The sequence below is a fragment of the Musa acuminata genome, chromosome BXJ3-6 (assembly GCF_036884655.1).
Source record: "Musa acuminata AAA Group cultivar baxijiao chromosome BXJ3-6, Cavendish_Baxijiao_AAA, whole genome shotgun sequence".
NCBI classification, from domain to species: Eukaryota; Viridiplantae; Streptophyta; class Magnoliopsida; order Zingiberales; family Musaceae; genus Musa; species Musa acuminata.
Genome location: NC_088354.1, coordinates 37,843,616 through 37,858,862, shown reverse-complemented (window position 1 = coordinate 37,858,862; position 15,247 = coordinate 37,843,616). Strand labels below are relative to the sequence as shown.

Genomic DNA, 15,247 nt, shown 5'->3' with positions numbered 1-15,247 from the left:
ACATTTCTATTTTGAGGATCAATGAAGAAGATTTACAACTATATAGATGTAAACATTTAACTTTTATGGGAATAAGAATATTAAACCTAAATTCAGAATCTAAATACAATAATCTGCCAAACTTAAGGTTAGGAATTTGGAGTATTAATGTATTATATGATTTGATCAAATCAAGTTTGGATATCATCAGTTCATATTTAAGATAATTTTGAACATAACTTAGGTATTCAATTGGATTTAGAGATAGGCTCAGGTTGTACATGTATCCTATATAGGAGTAATTATATATATATATAATTGTACTTAAGGAATGCACATTCATTTCATTTCCAGGCTGGATTGTGTCTCGTACACGTGTTAGACGATGACGCGAAATCTAAAGTCGTTGCTTTCTGAAAGAGCAACATCTGATCCGTAGGTAACTTTTCAACTTCCAATCGTATCCGTCGATCGTTGATCCGACGCTTACGATCTGCGCTAACGTTCACGGTTCTTCGCCTTCGGGAAGTTTCCTCTCGCCCTTCACATCTATCTCTTCCCCCTTTGCCGTCCCGCTGCTTCTCGATTCCGATCCCCCCCTTGTCGCGAACGCCGATTGCCTCCGCGTTCTCCTGTTCCCGGTGGATTACGGCTCCGCTGTGTAGATGTACGGATCGGCGCCCAAGGAGAACGTACACCAGGTTCGTGTTTCTTGATGCTTCTTGTAATCGTGATTTGTTTCTCCGGATCAATGCTCTTGCCGCTGAATTGACATGTTATTTTTCTCCGGTTGTTGATTGATCGATGAATTTGGCTTGTTACGTAATCTGGTTTTGTCTGCGTTTTGACGAATCTACTGCGGTCTTCGCATGATTTTGTATTTGATTTGAATTGATCGGCAGATAATTTATTCCTTGCTGCGTACGCCTACAGATCAAAATTTCTGGCCAGAATTCATGGTGTTGATGAAGTATTTGTACTTTTGAGTGATCAGATCGGAGCTTTCTTGGCCTCGATCTGGAATTTAGGTTTATGGATCTTTTTATGGCATTTCAACGAGTCGCATACCCTGATAAACCAAAAAGAGAGATAGAGAGAGCGAGAAAGAGAGAGAAAAACTGAAGGGTATAATTAGTTCCAAGATTATTTGGATAGAATTATTGGCAAGGAATTCAGAAATATAATAAGTACATTTTAATTGCCCTCGTGCGTGAAAAAATAGAAAAAAAATATTTTCTTGATTACAGTGTTTGTTTTTTGTTTTTTGATAATAGTTTAGCCTAGTTGATGATAATGTATGTCTTTGGATATATTTACTCTTGAGTCATTTTGTTTGCTCGATTCGACTATAAGTACCCTCGTGTGCAAAAAAAATAATATTTTTTTACAAGAAACTATAATCATGGTGATCTCTCTCTCTCTCTCTCTCTCTCTCTCTCTCTCTCTCTATAATAGTTTGGCCTAGTTGATGATAATGTATAGGATATATTTACTTTGAATCCTTTTGTGTCTTCGATGTGACTATAGAAAATATTTTCGTTTAATGCAGTGCCTATATTAAGGGATGATTTCTTCTATTTGCTTCCAGTCTGAGGGAATTGTTCAGTCTTTTCTTTTCTTATTTCATTATCAGCTTTTGTGGATTCTTCAAAGGTCGTGTCATCAGGATATAAGAACTTTTCATCCATAATTATTATGTTTTCTGCTTTTATTTGAGTCTGTTGGGTTGGCTTGTTTTTGCTGGGAGTTTAAGGTGGCAGGGTTCTTGTGTCAAGTGAACTTTCTTTTTGTGCTTCTAGCTTCTAGGAATCACTTATAGTTAGATTTTCTTTTGAACAGCTTTAAGATTATTTGAAACAGTTTTTGCTCAATAACAGAAGTCTAAGCTATCAAATTTGGAGTCTATTGCCTCACCTATACGTCTCCAGCTCCAATTCTCATCTTGTTCATATACATATCAAACAATGCTAATGATGAATTTTTTGTTCCATGGTCACGCAGAGTACTCATTATAGAACTGAAGATTATGATGAGTATGAAGAGGCATATGATGAGTACGAAGAGGAAGCATCTGAACGTGATGGAGAAGATGAACAGGAAGCTCCAAAACCTACCAAGGAGGAACAAGAATTTCTCAGTGTGAGGGAACAACTAAAGGACAGAATTAGAAAAAAACTGAAGAAACAAAATGCCAGGGCTCTAGGTCATTCATCTCAAACACAGGACAAGAGAAGAACAACCACAAATGCTACGTGAGTAATGCCACATGTTCATCTGCATTCTCTCACTTTTGGTTTGTCTTTAGGAGAAACAAAGTGTTTTTTAATCAATTATAGCTGATCATCATATTCTCCTTTCCTTTTGTGTTTGTTCATATGAGTGGTTAAATTAATCCTTATTGGACAACTGAATCAGGCAGACCAATTCAAATTGACTTCTAGTTTTCCGATCTGCTCAAGACCGCATCTATCAAATCCTTATAAAAATTGATCCATTTGGGGATTGGAGTAGTGATCATAACCCAGATCGTGATTGGGTGATCTTAATAACCATGTTTGTATATTATAATGTCATCAAACATCTACCCTGTATTCCCAATTTACAGCAAAAATGTTGATGCATTTACCATTATTGTTTGGGTTACACAATTGATTATAAATGGTTTAATATTTTGGTATCTTGTTAGAGATAAGTGAAAGGTCTGGAGAAATCATTATAGATAAATCCGAACACTTCTTTGTACACATCAGTTTCTTAATGACCTGAAACATTTGTTACAGTTGAACTTTCATCGATAAGGCTGTCATTATATTATAGCTACAATTTGATGGATTCTTTTATATGATTTTTTCATGACATTTTTTTGTAAAACATCATAATCAGATTGGGTTATAAATCATATTGTCACGGACTTAGTTGGTTTTGCCTAAATCGTACGACACCCTTGCGTGTCCGTCTGCAAAAGTCAGCCTCCCCGAAACCTCCTATGGTCCCTTAGGACCTACAAAAGAGAAAACGGATTAGAGAAAGCGTCTCACTCGGGATCCATAAGCAAACATTTCAGAAAACACTTTATAACCAATGCAAATTACAAAAAGACTTCACAAGCTCTGAACCGTTGCACAACAAAGGATCCAAAATGGTCCACTACAGATCGAAATCTCCCATATGTGTCAACATGACACAACCTTTATTTACAAGCCTAAAATAACCACCAAACCCAACTAAATTAGGGTTATTAAGCCTTCGACCGTCCCTCTATATGCTGTGTAAAGCATGAACAAGCCAAAAGACGCGGACATACATGAGCATTACATTAAACATTCTGTTTATAGTTTTGTTCGTGACAATATGTATGTGCCTATGCTCAAAATTTAGATTGGTTTTTAGTCAGATGCTTATGTGTAGGAACTTTATGTCTCAATTATCACACAATCATTGATAACACAGTCATGCTGGATATGCAACTTCCTGGTGCTAGCTTTTGATGTACCAATTACCAATTTCTTAGAAAGATATTTATCTGGTCATTGTTTTATTATTAATCTATGTACCAATTGCCAAATACATGCTTACTGCCAGCTAGATACTGCATCTTGCCATATGGCAGGCTTAGCTGGACCAGGAATTTGTATATCATAATTTGCACTTCAATTATATCAGTGTTAACATCATAAATGAAACATCCATTGCGAGTTATCAATTATTATATTTCCAGCAACTGAACTCGGTGATATGTGATGAGATTTCTTTATTTTCATTTTCATGGTCTTCTATGTTAATTTCTTTATTTCTTGGTTAATTCATGTGCTTATTTTGCCCGTTCCAAGTATGCAATAAATATAGGTCTGGTCACTGTGGGCAGTGGACATATACTGAACAATATGTGATTATTGGTTCTTATTTAGGTTGTGGGCATCATTCCTTAACCTTCAAATTTATTGTGTCTAACCATTTGTTTATTTTAAGGTCAGGTTCCCTGTTGAAGCTTTAGATGCAAGCAAACATATTGTTTTATGTAAATATTAGTTAACTAAACTTTTGCGCCTTAACTTAGTAATTCTATGGAATCAACTCTTTTTTATGATTTTCAATGATTCTTTACTTATTATTTGTTTGCTGGATTGCAAGCTATTTCTATCATCTAAATACTACTTTCACAGATTTGGCTCCTTTTTCGGCCCTTCACAGCCTGTTATTGCTTCAAGAGTTATTGAAGAAAGCCGATCTATTCGAGAAACAAGACATGTTATGACAAACATGTCAAGTTCTGTAGCTGTAAGTATTGTGGCCATTGGTTTTATGTTTTGTCAGCTTTTCGGCTGAACTGCAAAGATTAAGATAATTTTCTTTTCAAAAAGAAGAAAAAGGAAAATGAAAAAGATAATCCTAGTTTCTGCAGAAGAAAAGGGATGCCACAGCCTCAGCAAGTACTCTATTGACTCAACAGCATCACAAAAAGCCAGCTGTTGTAAATGAGGTGTAAATTATCTGCCTTAACGTTGTTGCATTCTGTGATGATGTCATTATTTTGGTCTGATTTGTATGCTAAAGTAACTTCTGCAGACAAAGAATAAAGCACAAACACTAAAAGACATGCGGGATTATTCTTTTCTACTGTCTGATGATACTGATTTTCCTACTGCAAAAGAGCAGCCTGCAACCAGGAGTGTTTCTGCACCGAAGTCTGGTATGTTTGTCTTTTAAAATACAATTATTTAGAGATTGACTTGTATAGGTTTAAGCATTTTTGGTCATAGAGGAAGCTTATACAGGTTTCTGGTCCTGTGGAAGATGGCCGGTATGCTCAGACATCGCTGAAGAGCCAATTGCCAATGAACCAGCCTGCTAAATTGGTCTCTGTTGCCAATGGATTGAGGAACCCAGATTCAAGAAAACAGAATATTCAGAGCAATACTGGGTTTGCAAAGGAAGCTCCACTCAACCGACCACTGCCAGCTTCAACTGATTCTCAGAAAGTCTTGAGTGGTGCTGTTGGAAATGGTTCCAGCAAGCCCATGGGGACCAATCCCTCTCAGCGTATTGTCGGAAATGGTTCCAGCAAGCCTATGGGGACCAATCCCTCTCAGCGTGTTGTCGGAAATGGTTCCAGCAAGCCTATGGGGACCAATCCCTCTCAGCGTGTTGTTGGAAATGGTTCCAGCAAGCCTATGGGGACCAATTCCTCTCAGCGTGTTGTCGGAAATGGTTCCAGCAAGCCTATGGTGACTAATCCCTCTCAGCGTTTTGTCGGAAATGGTTCCAGCAAGCCTATGGTGACTAATCCCTCTCAGCGTGTTGTCGGAAATGGTTCTAGTAGGCCTGTGGTGACTAATCCCTCTCAGCGTGTTGTCGGAAACGGTTCTAGTAGGCCTGTGGTAACTAATCCCTCTCAGCGTGTTGTCGGAAATGGTTCTAGTAGGCCTGTGGTGACTAATCCCTCTCAGCGTGTTGTCGGAAATGGTTCCAGTAGGCCTATGGTGACTAATCCCTCTCAGCGTGTTCTCGGAAATGGGTCCAGCAAGCCTATGGGGAATAGTTCTTCACAGCGGAAGGTCCCTATTCAGGCAGCAGGTGCAAATAAGCCACTCAGCAAGGTTGTAAATGATCCTTATTTGAAGAAGGATATTTCAGCTGCAAAGCCACATTCTTCTGCTCTGAAGCATTACCCAGAAAAGAAAAGATTAACTCAAGGACTAGATCAAGTGAAAACAACAGTGAAACAGTCGATGCCTCCCTCAAAATCTCAGGTCTGGATCTCTTTAGTTACTGTTACACTATAATAAATACATGCCAGAAGTGAAAGATAAAAGAATGACTGGTTACTAGACAAAACAGTGTGCTTACTATGCTTAAAATCTGATTGGTCATGTAATCAACTGTGCTCACTCTCTTGGCAATACATGTGTGCCTACATGTTTGTCGGGGTTAAGGATTTATTTCAGCACTAGTTTACACATAGCCTTTATGACTTCATTCCTGACATTGAATTCTAATTTGATGAAGCCTATTAAGCAAAGCTTTTCACATGGCAACCTTGACAATCGATTAAAGAGAAGACCTTCTGGAAGGAATTTGAGTGATGAGGAAGATGTTGATTATCGCAGTCTCATTAGGGGAATGTTCAGGTACATATTTCTAACACAAACTTTTAGATGCTTTCATTATTTCTTGCTGCAGGCTTTTGTCCTTGTTCTGAAGGTTGTAATTGTTCCTTGGATATCACTATCTGGTTTAATAACCAATATTTATTTCTTCATAGAAGGCAACTTCTGTAGATTTAAAATTGGATTTAGTATTAATTTGTCATGGTAGATAAACCTGCTAAATCTTATTTACAAATGAGAAACTTAGAAAGTACGACGTAAGTATCTCAAATTCCTGTTTATGGCTGAATTTTGCATATAATTGTTTGAAGGTGCCATCATAGCCTTTTGGTAAGATGTTGATAGTTGACAGCAAGATTTCGATATCAAAACCCATCCCCGCCTTGAATATCATTACTCATATTTCAAAATTTGACGGTTCCAACACAGTCTACGAGTAATAAATCATGGTAACAATACCATGTTCCGGAGGTTGGATCCTGCCTTAACAGAATATTAACTGTTCTTGCTAAACGAAAAGGAAAAAAGAAAGAGTATAAAAAAGGAACAATTTTGCTGTATGTTTTTACCATGGTATTAGTTGAGAAGCCCTTGAAGGTTTCTGGTCTATGATGTTAAAGTTCTTTGATCTTGTTATGCAGGTACAATCCTAATAAGTATGCAGGGATGGATGAGGACGACAGTGACATGGAAGTTGGTTTTGATGTAATACAGAAAGAAGAGCGAATTAGGTATAGCTAATATTTTTAATCTGGTGAACTTGAGCTAAACTTGCACAAAGAATCTGGTGATATTTTTCCCATTGGGTTTAGGGTTTAAAGATGCAGTGTCATTAGACTTTTTCATAATCTGAATCATAATTTGACTCACTTTTTAAATATCACTTTTCCCAATTTTTTCTTTTCATTTTCTGACTTTGTTGTCACCCATCTACAGTTCCAAGATTGCCAGGAAGGAGGACGAAGAGCAGCTTCGCCTGATCGAGGAAGAAGAGGAGCGCGAGAGACAGATGAGGAGACGAATGAAGAAGAAACCAAAACATTAGCCAAGTCGTCCGCAGGGTTGGAAATTTTCTTCCGGCGTTTCTTTTTGATGATTGCCAGAATACTGAGTGCTCGGAAAGCAATGATACACGGAAAGAACAAAGGTCAATCTCTTAACCGTTCTTCTTTTGGATGCTACTTCTCATTCTTAGAAGATAGATCAGTTTTAAGGCTGACTCAATCATCATGTGTGATGCACCTGATTCTTTTTCCTTCTAATTGATTATTGTTTATAATCTTTGCTTATCTCTCCGTGTTCTTTGGGGTTTCTACATATTTATCTGACCAGTATGCATATGCATATGTATATGTATATGTATATGTAATTTGTTAATTTTTATTTAGATAAGTCAGGTTAACAATCCTTAAGTCATGGTTAAGGAAAAATAAAATATTTTTATTATCATGAATGGTTTTTAAAGTATGTTACTATCAATTTAGAGTTTGTAATGTGTCAGAAATCAGACAATATTTAGAGAGGCAAATACGATATGTAATTCTCGTGCCAAGCAAAAAAGAGAGGCATCAAAGGCGTCACTCGATTTGAAGGACAGTAGAAGATTGAAGTCAGACCACCTGTTTTTCGTGTTTAATGTTTGATTTGACGAGCGGCGTGACGGTCAACAATATCGGTCTATGATACGGCCGAACCCACTCCTCCCACCTCGAGCAATTCCATTCCATTCTGGTCTTTTCTTGGTTGGGAGAACATCAGATCGACTATTTCGATCGATCGGTTCGTGGAGTTCTCAAGTTCAGTCGGATCGTGATAATTCGAGTCAGCAACGAGTAAACAGGTAGGGGAATTTGTTGGAAGACATGGATGGACGAGCAGCCTACACCGAAATCGAAGGTGGATTCCACTATGGACTTTGTGAGGAGTCCTTTTAGGTCAGATTACGTGCACCTCTTCCTTTCTTCGTCCTTTTTTTTTTGTTGCATTGTGCCGAAGGAAATGGAGCTCTCCACCATTTGGTTTTGGGTTGTCATCTTCCTTATTGGGTTTATCACACACTCCATTAGCAACCACTCAAATAAATCAACAAACAGCAGCAATTCATATGTTTAAACCGAGGATCGGAGAATGAAGAGAGATTAAAGATGCAGAATGAAGCCCCCTATGGCCAGAGGTTAAAGATGAGCTATTTTTGGGCACCTTTGTTACCCTTCCTTTCAAATCAGACGGCTATCATCAAAAGACAGTAAAAAGAAAGAGAGAAACAGCTTTGCCTGAGTTAATCACGCTCCAATGTCTTACACGACCACTACCGCCGTTGACAGGTTAAAATCTACTGCTGGCTCCGCCGGCCAGGAGTAATCAGAAATGGCCTCCGTTGCTGGCCACACTGCAGCAAAGTTAGCATCAGTTGATGACTCGGTGTAATGGAATTCGATCTGGAGTCGGTGATGCAGAGGAGTCGAAGACATTCGCCCTTTCCTGATATCGCCCTGCAGTTCTCTGATTGGTATTGCGGCCAAGAAGTTCTTGATGTACTCCATGCATGACTCCTTCCCCCGGCACAGAAGATTCCCCTCTGTGGGATCCGTTTCCTTTTCCTTCTCTCCTGTCGTACTCATCGTGGCCTCACTGCTGGCAGTCTCACCCTCTGCAGGAATTTTATGAATGCTTGTGCTCTCATCAAACTTCAGGATGTAAGCTTGGTGGCATCCTTCGTACAGCCTCTCGCCGAGTGTGTCGATTATATAGTAGGCATCTGGTTCGACCATGAGGACGAAGAAATGATCGTTCCAGCTTACTATATAGATCTGAGGGCTTTCAATGCTCGAGCGGTCTGACCGAGCTTGGCTGATCTCATCCCAAACGCTGTCAAACGACATGGCACCATGCAGGAATTCAAAGTCACTGTTGCCACCAATATCCTCAGGATGAAAGAATCCAATGAATGACTTCCTTGGAACAACACAGAGTGGGCGAATCTTTGCTTGAAGGACTGTTTCGAGGTCAAAATGCTTGTCGGGAAAATGTTCCCGGAATGTTTGGTTCTCACAGAGGTTTCTCCATTCAAGAGATCCTTCTCGGATGAGGCTATCAAACTGGGACTTGATGGGCATCATATGGTGGTTCTTCTGAAACCAATCAGCAAGGACAGCGACTAAGGCCGTGCAAGCACTCTCGCCGGCAGCTCGCTCACTCCTCTGGTCGATGGATGCAAAGAATACCTCGGTGGCAAGCTTCATATGCCCATCACGGCTCAGAAGCTCCTTCGACTCCCACTTGCCTATCTCAAAGTTATCATCACCAAATTCAGACACTGATGATGAGCAGTTCCGAGCACTATCATCATCTTCCTTGTATCTCTGAAAGGAAAACCATAGCAGAGTTCTTAATTCTCCACTCGAATATTTCACAAGTAATCACTGATAAAACTTGCAAGCATCTTTCAGATAGATAATCGGCACATTGTAATTAAATCAGCAAGGAAAATTAATTTGTCTGTTTGACAGCCAAAGGAATTTGAGATAATAAATAATTTGAAGGATCACTATGAACAGAAGAGTAATTCTAAGGATCAATCAATTTTTTCGACTGCATGACACATTTAGTTTCCATCACCCAATAACGAGCTTAATAGAAGTCATGTAGAAGAAACAAGCATGTAGCAAGAAAGCGTACCCCTGCAAACAGAGATTCATCGGAGGAGCTCAGCATCCTACGATCGTAGTCGATGTCATCCCCTCCCTCTTCTGCATATGCTTTCTTGAGCAAAGGCTCCCCTTTAAGCTTAGGAGATCTAAAACTTAACTTCCTTTTTTTCCAAGGAAGAATTTTCCTTTTTAAAGAATGCGGCATAGACTGCTGAGCATCAGTTGACATTGCATCCTCTAAATGAGAACAACCTACATCAGATCTTCGGTGACTGTAGTAAATCAAATTATCATTCCTCATGCCCGAGTAAAATGAGGCCCCAACATAGTTAGCAGATGCTAGAGTACCATAACTGAATGACTTCCTGACATTACTATCCTCGTTGCTGTCCTCGACATCTTCTTCATCAATGTTGTCATCAAGAGAGTCTGTGTCGAACGGGTATGCATTTTCGGCATTATCACTCCTAGCAGAGAACCTCCCCTCACTAGAATCATCATCTTGGGATGTTCTTTTAGACTTGAGAGTTGACATAAGATCTGTTAAAATTTTCACCTTTCGCAATCCTGCTTTGAGAGCAGAAGGTTCATCTTTCCCAGAAGGAAGAAAATACCCAGAGGAAGGGGGCTCCAAAGCAGGCAGTATAGGCTGTGGCATTGTGGCTGATGAGTTTTGTGAAGATCTCAACTCCAATAAACTGAGAGCCACCTGAAACATAAAAAAATTGAATTCACAATCTGGAATTTCCAGGTAGAAATCACAACAACGAAAATAAGTGAACAATCACAAAGCATGGAAGACACTGTGGTGAAGCTGTTGGCAAGATATGTTATGAGTCTTATGACACTTAATAATCTGAAACAATATGATATCAGATTCTAGAATAAGATTGGAGAGACACAAACAGTTAGGTGAACCAATTTCGGTAACATTATTATCAGATAATCCAAAAGAAATCACAAGGCAATTAAATTCTAGCACAAAAAAAACTCAGTTTAACTTACATGAATTGATGGACGATGATGATTAGAAGCAACTCCCGAAAGTATCAACGGAAGGTTTATTTCGATTTTATCTTCAGCTGCAGGTACAACAAACTCTGCTAGGTTCAGCAAAGCCGTTCCTAGAACAGATTCCTTGTTCTTGGGTCCTTGGTTCAAGCCCTAAAACAAGGATAAATAAAGCTTTAGTAAAAGGGCGAGAAGTGAAGAAGAAGATGCCGAATAGGAAAAGAAGTCCATATGTTATTTATAGATTAGTAAAAGAAATCAGTCATCATATATCTTTAGTTTTTCCACATGAACATTACAAATGTTATTCGTCACATCACTTAGTTAAGAACTTTGATTTAGACATTCAACAATGGTCTGTCATGCCAATTTATCGAAGCAAATCTTCCAAAGATGAGGTTCCATATATCCAACATCAAGTTATCATTCCTCATTATTATTCTTACCCTATCAACCAAAAAATGACAATATTACTAACATGGTGAAAAAAAAAAATGGAATAGGAAAATATAACTATTATTCTTCCCCTAACAGGATGATGGCATCTTCTAAATTGCACCAACAAAACAGGCCAATAATTTTAAATTATACCTTAAAATAAATACTAAAGCTTATGAACTTTTTAATCCTACAAAAAGAGAACACTAAAGCTAAGTTTGGTATAAGAAATAACGCATTTAATAAATAGTCGCTTATTGACCTAAGAACGAAGTCTTTCACAAAACCCTAAAAACCAGATTTTTATCAGATAACAACGAGATAGGAACGTAGAAGATGAGATAAAGACACGGAAATCATGGCCTGAACGGAGCCAAATCCAACTCACATTGAGCACGCGAAACGCGATCTCCCAAGGATGGAAAGCATTCTCCCGGTGCGCCGTCAGCGTGCACGCCGCCTCGAACTCCTCGTTCCAATCCACTACCCCGCCTTCCCCCACCGCCTCATTCCTCGTCCGGTTCCGCCTCACCGTCCTCCTCAGCGAACTCAGCGCCGCCTTCGCCCCTTTCCACGTTACCTCCGCCGCCACCGCCGCCGCCCCATCGACGCTCAGCCCTTCGATCCTCCGCACCACCAGCTTCACCTGGAACTTCCTAGTCAACAGCGGCTGCCACGGCCTCCAAAGGACCATCCCCGCTGCCGATCCGACCGTTTCTCCGCCAAGGCCTCACAACCAGAGCCGCCCACTGAAGCCCGACTTTGGAGGCCAAGGAAGCGCAGCGGGTCGCCGGAAAAACGGCGAATCACCACCAAAAGGAGCCCAGAAACCTCGCAAGATACCAGTTTTATGGCTGAGATCGAGATGAGACGCAGAAATCGGGCAAAATTCGAAGAAAGATAGAGGTTTGAGAGGATTTGAGAGGCAGAGAAGAACAACGAATTCACGAAGCGAGGCGAAATAAATAGAGGGCGTTAACGAATCAACGACCGCCGTTTCATCTAACGAGCAAATAACAGACGATAGCGGCAAACTTAACGGCTCTCTCCGTTACGTTTGTGAAAGCTCCGGACAATCTACAGCTGTCAAGGGGTATTTTAGGAATAAAAATAAATTTTTGGATAGAATTAGTTGTGTTCCAAATTTAAATACATTATCTATTTAAAATAAAATTGCAAATATGCTATTGAAATTTTGGATTCCTTTATTACAAATATTCCGTGATTTGTGACATGTTAAAAATCACTGAAAAATATACCATTTTATTGTAATAAAAAATTTCAAACAGTATATTATTATAGATCTTAGTATATGTATCTTGGTACTAAATTTCAATTCAATATCGACTTTTATACATAGATATATACCATCCAATATCTAGATCATATGGTTTGATATCGATATAATATATACCGATCAATATTTATATATCCATATCCATCATTCTCGGCATCCATCAAAATATTATAATTTCTAAAATTAATTATTTTATTTTTACTCATGTGTTGGCTACAATTTTTTTTTGTATTTTATATTTGGTTGCATAAATTAGAGGTGTTTTGATTTTTTTTAAAAGCAAAAAAAATAAAGAATTACTGCAATGCTGTTTGCTCAAGTTTGCCTGAGTATTATCTCCTACATTTAGGAAGCAATAATGGGTAATCATAAATGACAGAATTGGTGACCAGCTATATACCCCAACCATGATGAACAGGCAATTGATTGTTTAGGAAGCAAAGCCTTCATCAGGTTGTTTCCTTCCATTTCTAGAGAAAAAATGGTTGCAAGAAATTAACAAGGAGTAGTTTTACATGATTGACACAGGTAAAGGTTAGCAATATTATAATCTGTCTAGAGAGCATCAGCAGAATAACATATAATGCAGCAAGTTGGTTGTCATTGGATTTCTCATCTCCTTTTGTATCCATCCATAGATCCTTCCTCCTTTATAAATCATTTCTTAATTAAATGGCATGAAATTATCTTCAGTCAAGAGAACAGTCATTTGAAGGTACTGATTTTGATTTCTAATACTATATCCAAACTAGTCCTATCCTAGATTGATCATTGGTCCGAACTATATCGACTGTCATGTGTTGATGTACTGATATATATCGAGTCTTAAAGAAAAATAGAAAAAAAAAAACTCTATATTGATTCATACAATATTGATAGAGATTGATAATTAATAGATTATTTAAAATTAATTCTTATTTAATGTATCATGAACAACAATCATATATATATATATATATTTCAATGGTGATAAGTTGCTTTTGGTTTCTGAAAAGATAATAGTGAACATGGGGTCAAATAGGCTATGATTCCAACCAATAGTTTGGTGAGATGGTGTGGGGATAACTGGCCTCATCTTCCCTATTAGTCATGTGAACCATATATTTGGTCCAGCTACTAAATCTTGGTCTCTTTGCAGCAAAGTGGAGGCAGGTAGTAAAAATGTTGTCATACATGGAGTCTTATGCATCAAAAATAAATAATCACAACTTGACAACCAGAGACTCTTTCTTGTACAGTAACTTGGGGCAACCTTCATTTGAGGAAGGTCCCATTTGCTGTAGTGGGTTAGTCACCACCAAAAGCTATCTTTAGAATAGTCGACTAGTTTTGAGGAAAGCATGCTGTGGCTGCATCACTTTTTGAAGTCATAGGGCACAAAGAAATAATGATCAGAATCTGTAGAATTCTTAGGTTGAGTAGACCAACATTAAACATGTCTCACCATCTTTTCTTTTGTTGGAAACCAATAAAATCTCAGGAGTAAACAGTTGTAAACAATTTTAGATGTTAGGAGATTGGTATGGGCAATACCAATCTTCCAAAAGAATGATAAAATAAGTTGATCATAAATCACAATAAGAAACATTATCAGAATAAAAAAATAAATCGAAGAATATTTTTTCGATCGCAAACGATTAGAGAAACCAAGCTACAAACGATTAGGAGAAGTGTGGGTGTTTGTTTGGATCCAAAGCTCTCTCCATCAGTTGTATCGCCTCAAGATTCGTGTTATTGGATGATCCTCAGAAGGCGACAACATTTAGAATTGGAGCTAGGCCATGTCGTCTCTGAAATTCAGATTGTTGATCGATCTCTTGACTAACACTAAAGAAACTCATTTACAATTCTGTCAATGATACAGTTACTGATCTGGTGCAATCTGGGTGTACAAGCTACTGAGAAGGCATTCATTCTTTGGATAAAGAGATGCAGCTGGAAGTGTAAAATGGTTTTGATTGAATGCTGTTGTTGGAGTAAAACAGAAGCAAATAGTTGTGCAGCATGAAATTTGATGATGTTGTGGCATGCATGGTAAAAGCAATTTACTCTATTATTATTTCTTGTAAATAGATTGTGTCAGATGTGCCAGATTTCCACTTGGTGGAGCACCCACAGCCAGCAATGGTGGAAATTGGACATAGCCCTGCAGAACAAAAGAGGAGATACTGAAAGTAGTTGATGACTGCTTGGGTGCTCAAACAATCCTGGTTTTGATATGGTGAGGACTGTACAGAACAGAACACCTCCTTTTACCAGTTAACTTTGGAAAGTTTCAGACAAATGCACAGTGCCAAAGGATGAAATAAATTACTTGATTCAGAAGATTGTGAAAACTGAGCACAGAGTTGAAGGTTGTGCCCAATTACTTGCATTCTTCAATTCCTAAAGAAGAAGATGCTCATAAATTCACAGCAAAACTTCAAACTACACACCAGGAGATAAGATTTGTATACAGAAGCTGAAGATGATGAACTGCTTCACCATGGAGAAATCCAGCTTGAAGATTCAGAATTGTTAACTTGCAAGAAGATGACTTATTCAACTAGTTTTTATGTCCAAATTGCAGTTTCATAGCGATTTCACATTAGTTGATTTTGCATTCTGATTAAAGATTGGCAAGTGCATGCTTATCTTTTTCCATACCATATACTTTGGAGACATGCAATGTGGCAAGAAACTACAAAAACAGAACATGCTTGGGAGCTAAATGCAACTGATTGAACCTAAACCATGGTTTGGTTACCTTCTTTTTTCTCCTTCAT

At 38.4% G+C, this 15,247-nt stretch overlaps 2 protein-coding genes across 3 annotated transcripts; one reads left to right on the top strand and one right to left on the bottom strand.

Annotated features, from left to right (window-relative positions):
• Positions 1-522: 522 nt before the first annotated feature.
• On the top strand, positions 523-7,375 carry LOC135641548 (uncharacterized). Of its 2 annotated transcripts, none has more exons than XM_065156967.1 (9): positions 523-680; positions 1,981-2,231; positions 4,143-4,257; positions 4,382-4,459; positions 4,546-4,669; positions 4,774-5,729; positions 5,986-6,107; positions 6,728-6,817; positions 7,023-7,375. In XM_065156967.1, exons 1-9 carry the CDS (start codon positions 645-647, stop codon positions 7,129-7,131), a joined length of 1,881 nt encoding a protein of 626 aa, XP_065013039.1. In that variant the 5' UTR covers positions 523-644; the 3' UTR covers positions 7,132-7,375. The 2 variants fall into 2 exon arrangements, with proteins under 2 accessions (XP_065013039.1, XP_065013038.1); XM_065156966.1 differs by having other exon boundaries at positions 4,373-4,459.
• Positions 7,376-8,334: 959 nt separating this feature from the next.
• LOC135641547 (uncharacterized) lies at positions 8,335-12,131 on the bottom strand. Its single transcript, XM_065156965.1, has 4 exons — positions 11,574-12,131; positions 10,742-10,900; positions 9,765-10,445; positions 8,335-9,448 (listed from the first exon to the last, which is right to left on the bottom strand). The coding sequence occupies exons 1-4, from the start codon at positions 11,877-11,879 to the stop codon at positions 8,384-8,386; spliced, it is 2,211 nt and encodes a 736-aa protein (XP_065013037.1). The 5' UTR covers positions 11,880-12,131; the 3' UTR covers positions 8,335-8,383.
• Between the last annotated feature and the right edge of the window lie 3,116 nt (positions 12,132-15,247).

What these genes read in the sequence shown, in the direction of transcription:
- LOC135641548 (XM_065156966.1), top strand. Translation starts at nt 645, where the DNA reads ATGTACGGATCGGCGCCCAAGGAGAACGTACACCAG. An exon ending in ACATGTCAAGTTCTGTAGCT is followed by an intron (nt 4,258 to 4,372) that starts GTAAGTATTGTG and finishes AGATAATCCTAG; the next exon opens with TTTCTGCAGAAGAAAAGGGA. An exon ending in TGTTTCTGCACCGAAGTCTG is followed by an intron (nt 4,670 to 4,773) that starts GTATGTTTGTCT and finishes GTCCTGTGGAAG; the next exon opens with ATGGCCGGTATGCTCAGACA.
- LOC135641547 (XM_065156965.1), bottom strand. Translation starts at nt 11,879, where the DNA reads ATGGTCCTTTGGAGGCCGTGGCAGCCGCTGTTGACTAGGAAGTTCCAG. An exon ending in TCGCGTTTCGCGTGCTCAAT is followed by an intron (nt 10,901 to 11,573) that starts GTGAGTTGGATT and finishes TCCTTGTTTTAG; the next exon opens with GGCTTGAACCAAGGACCCAA. An exon ending in ATCATCGTCCATCAATTCAT is followed by an intron (nt 10,446 to 10,741) that starts GTAAGTTAAACT and finishes TTTATGTTTCAG; the next exon opens with GTGGCTCTCAGTTTATTGGA.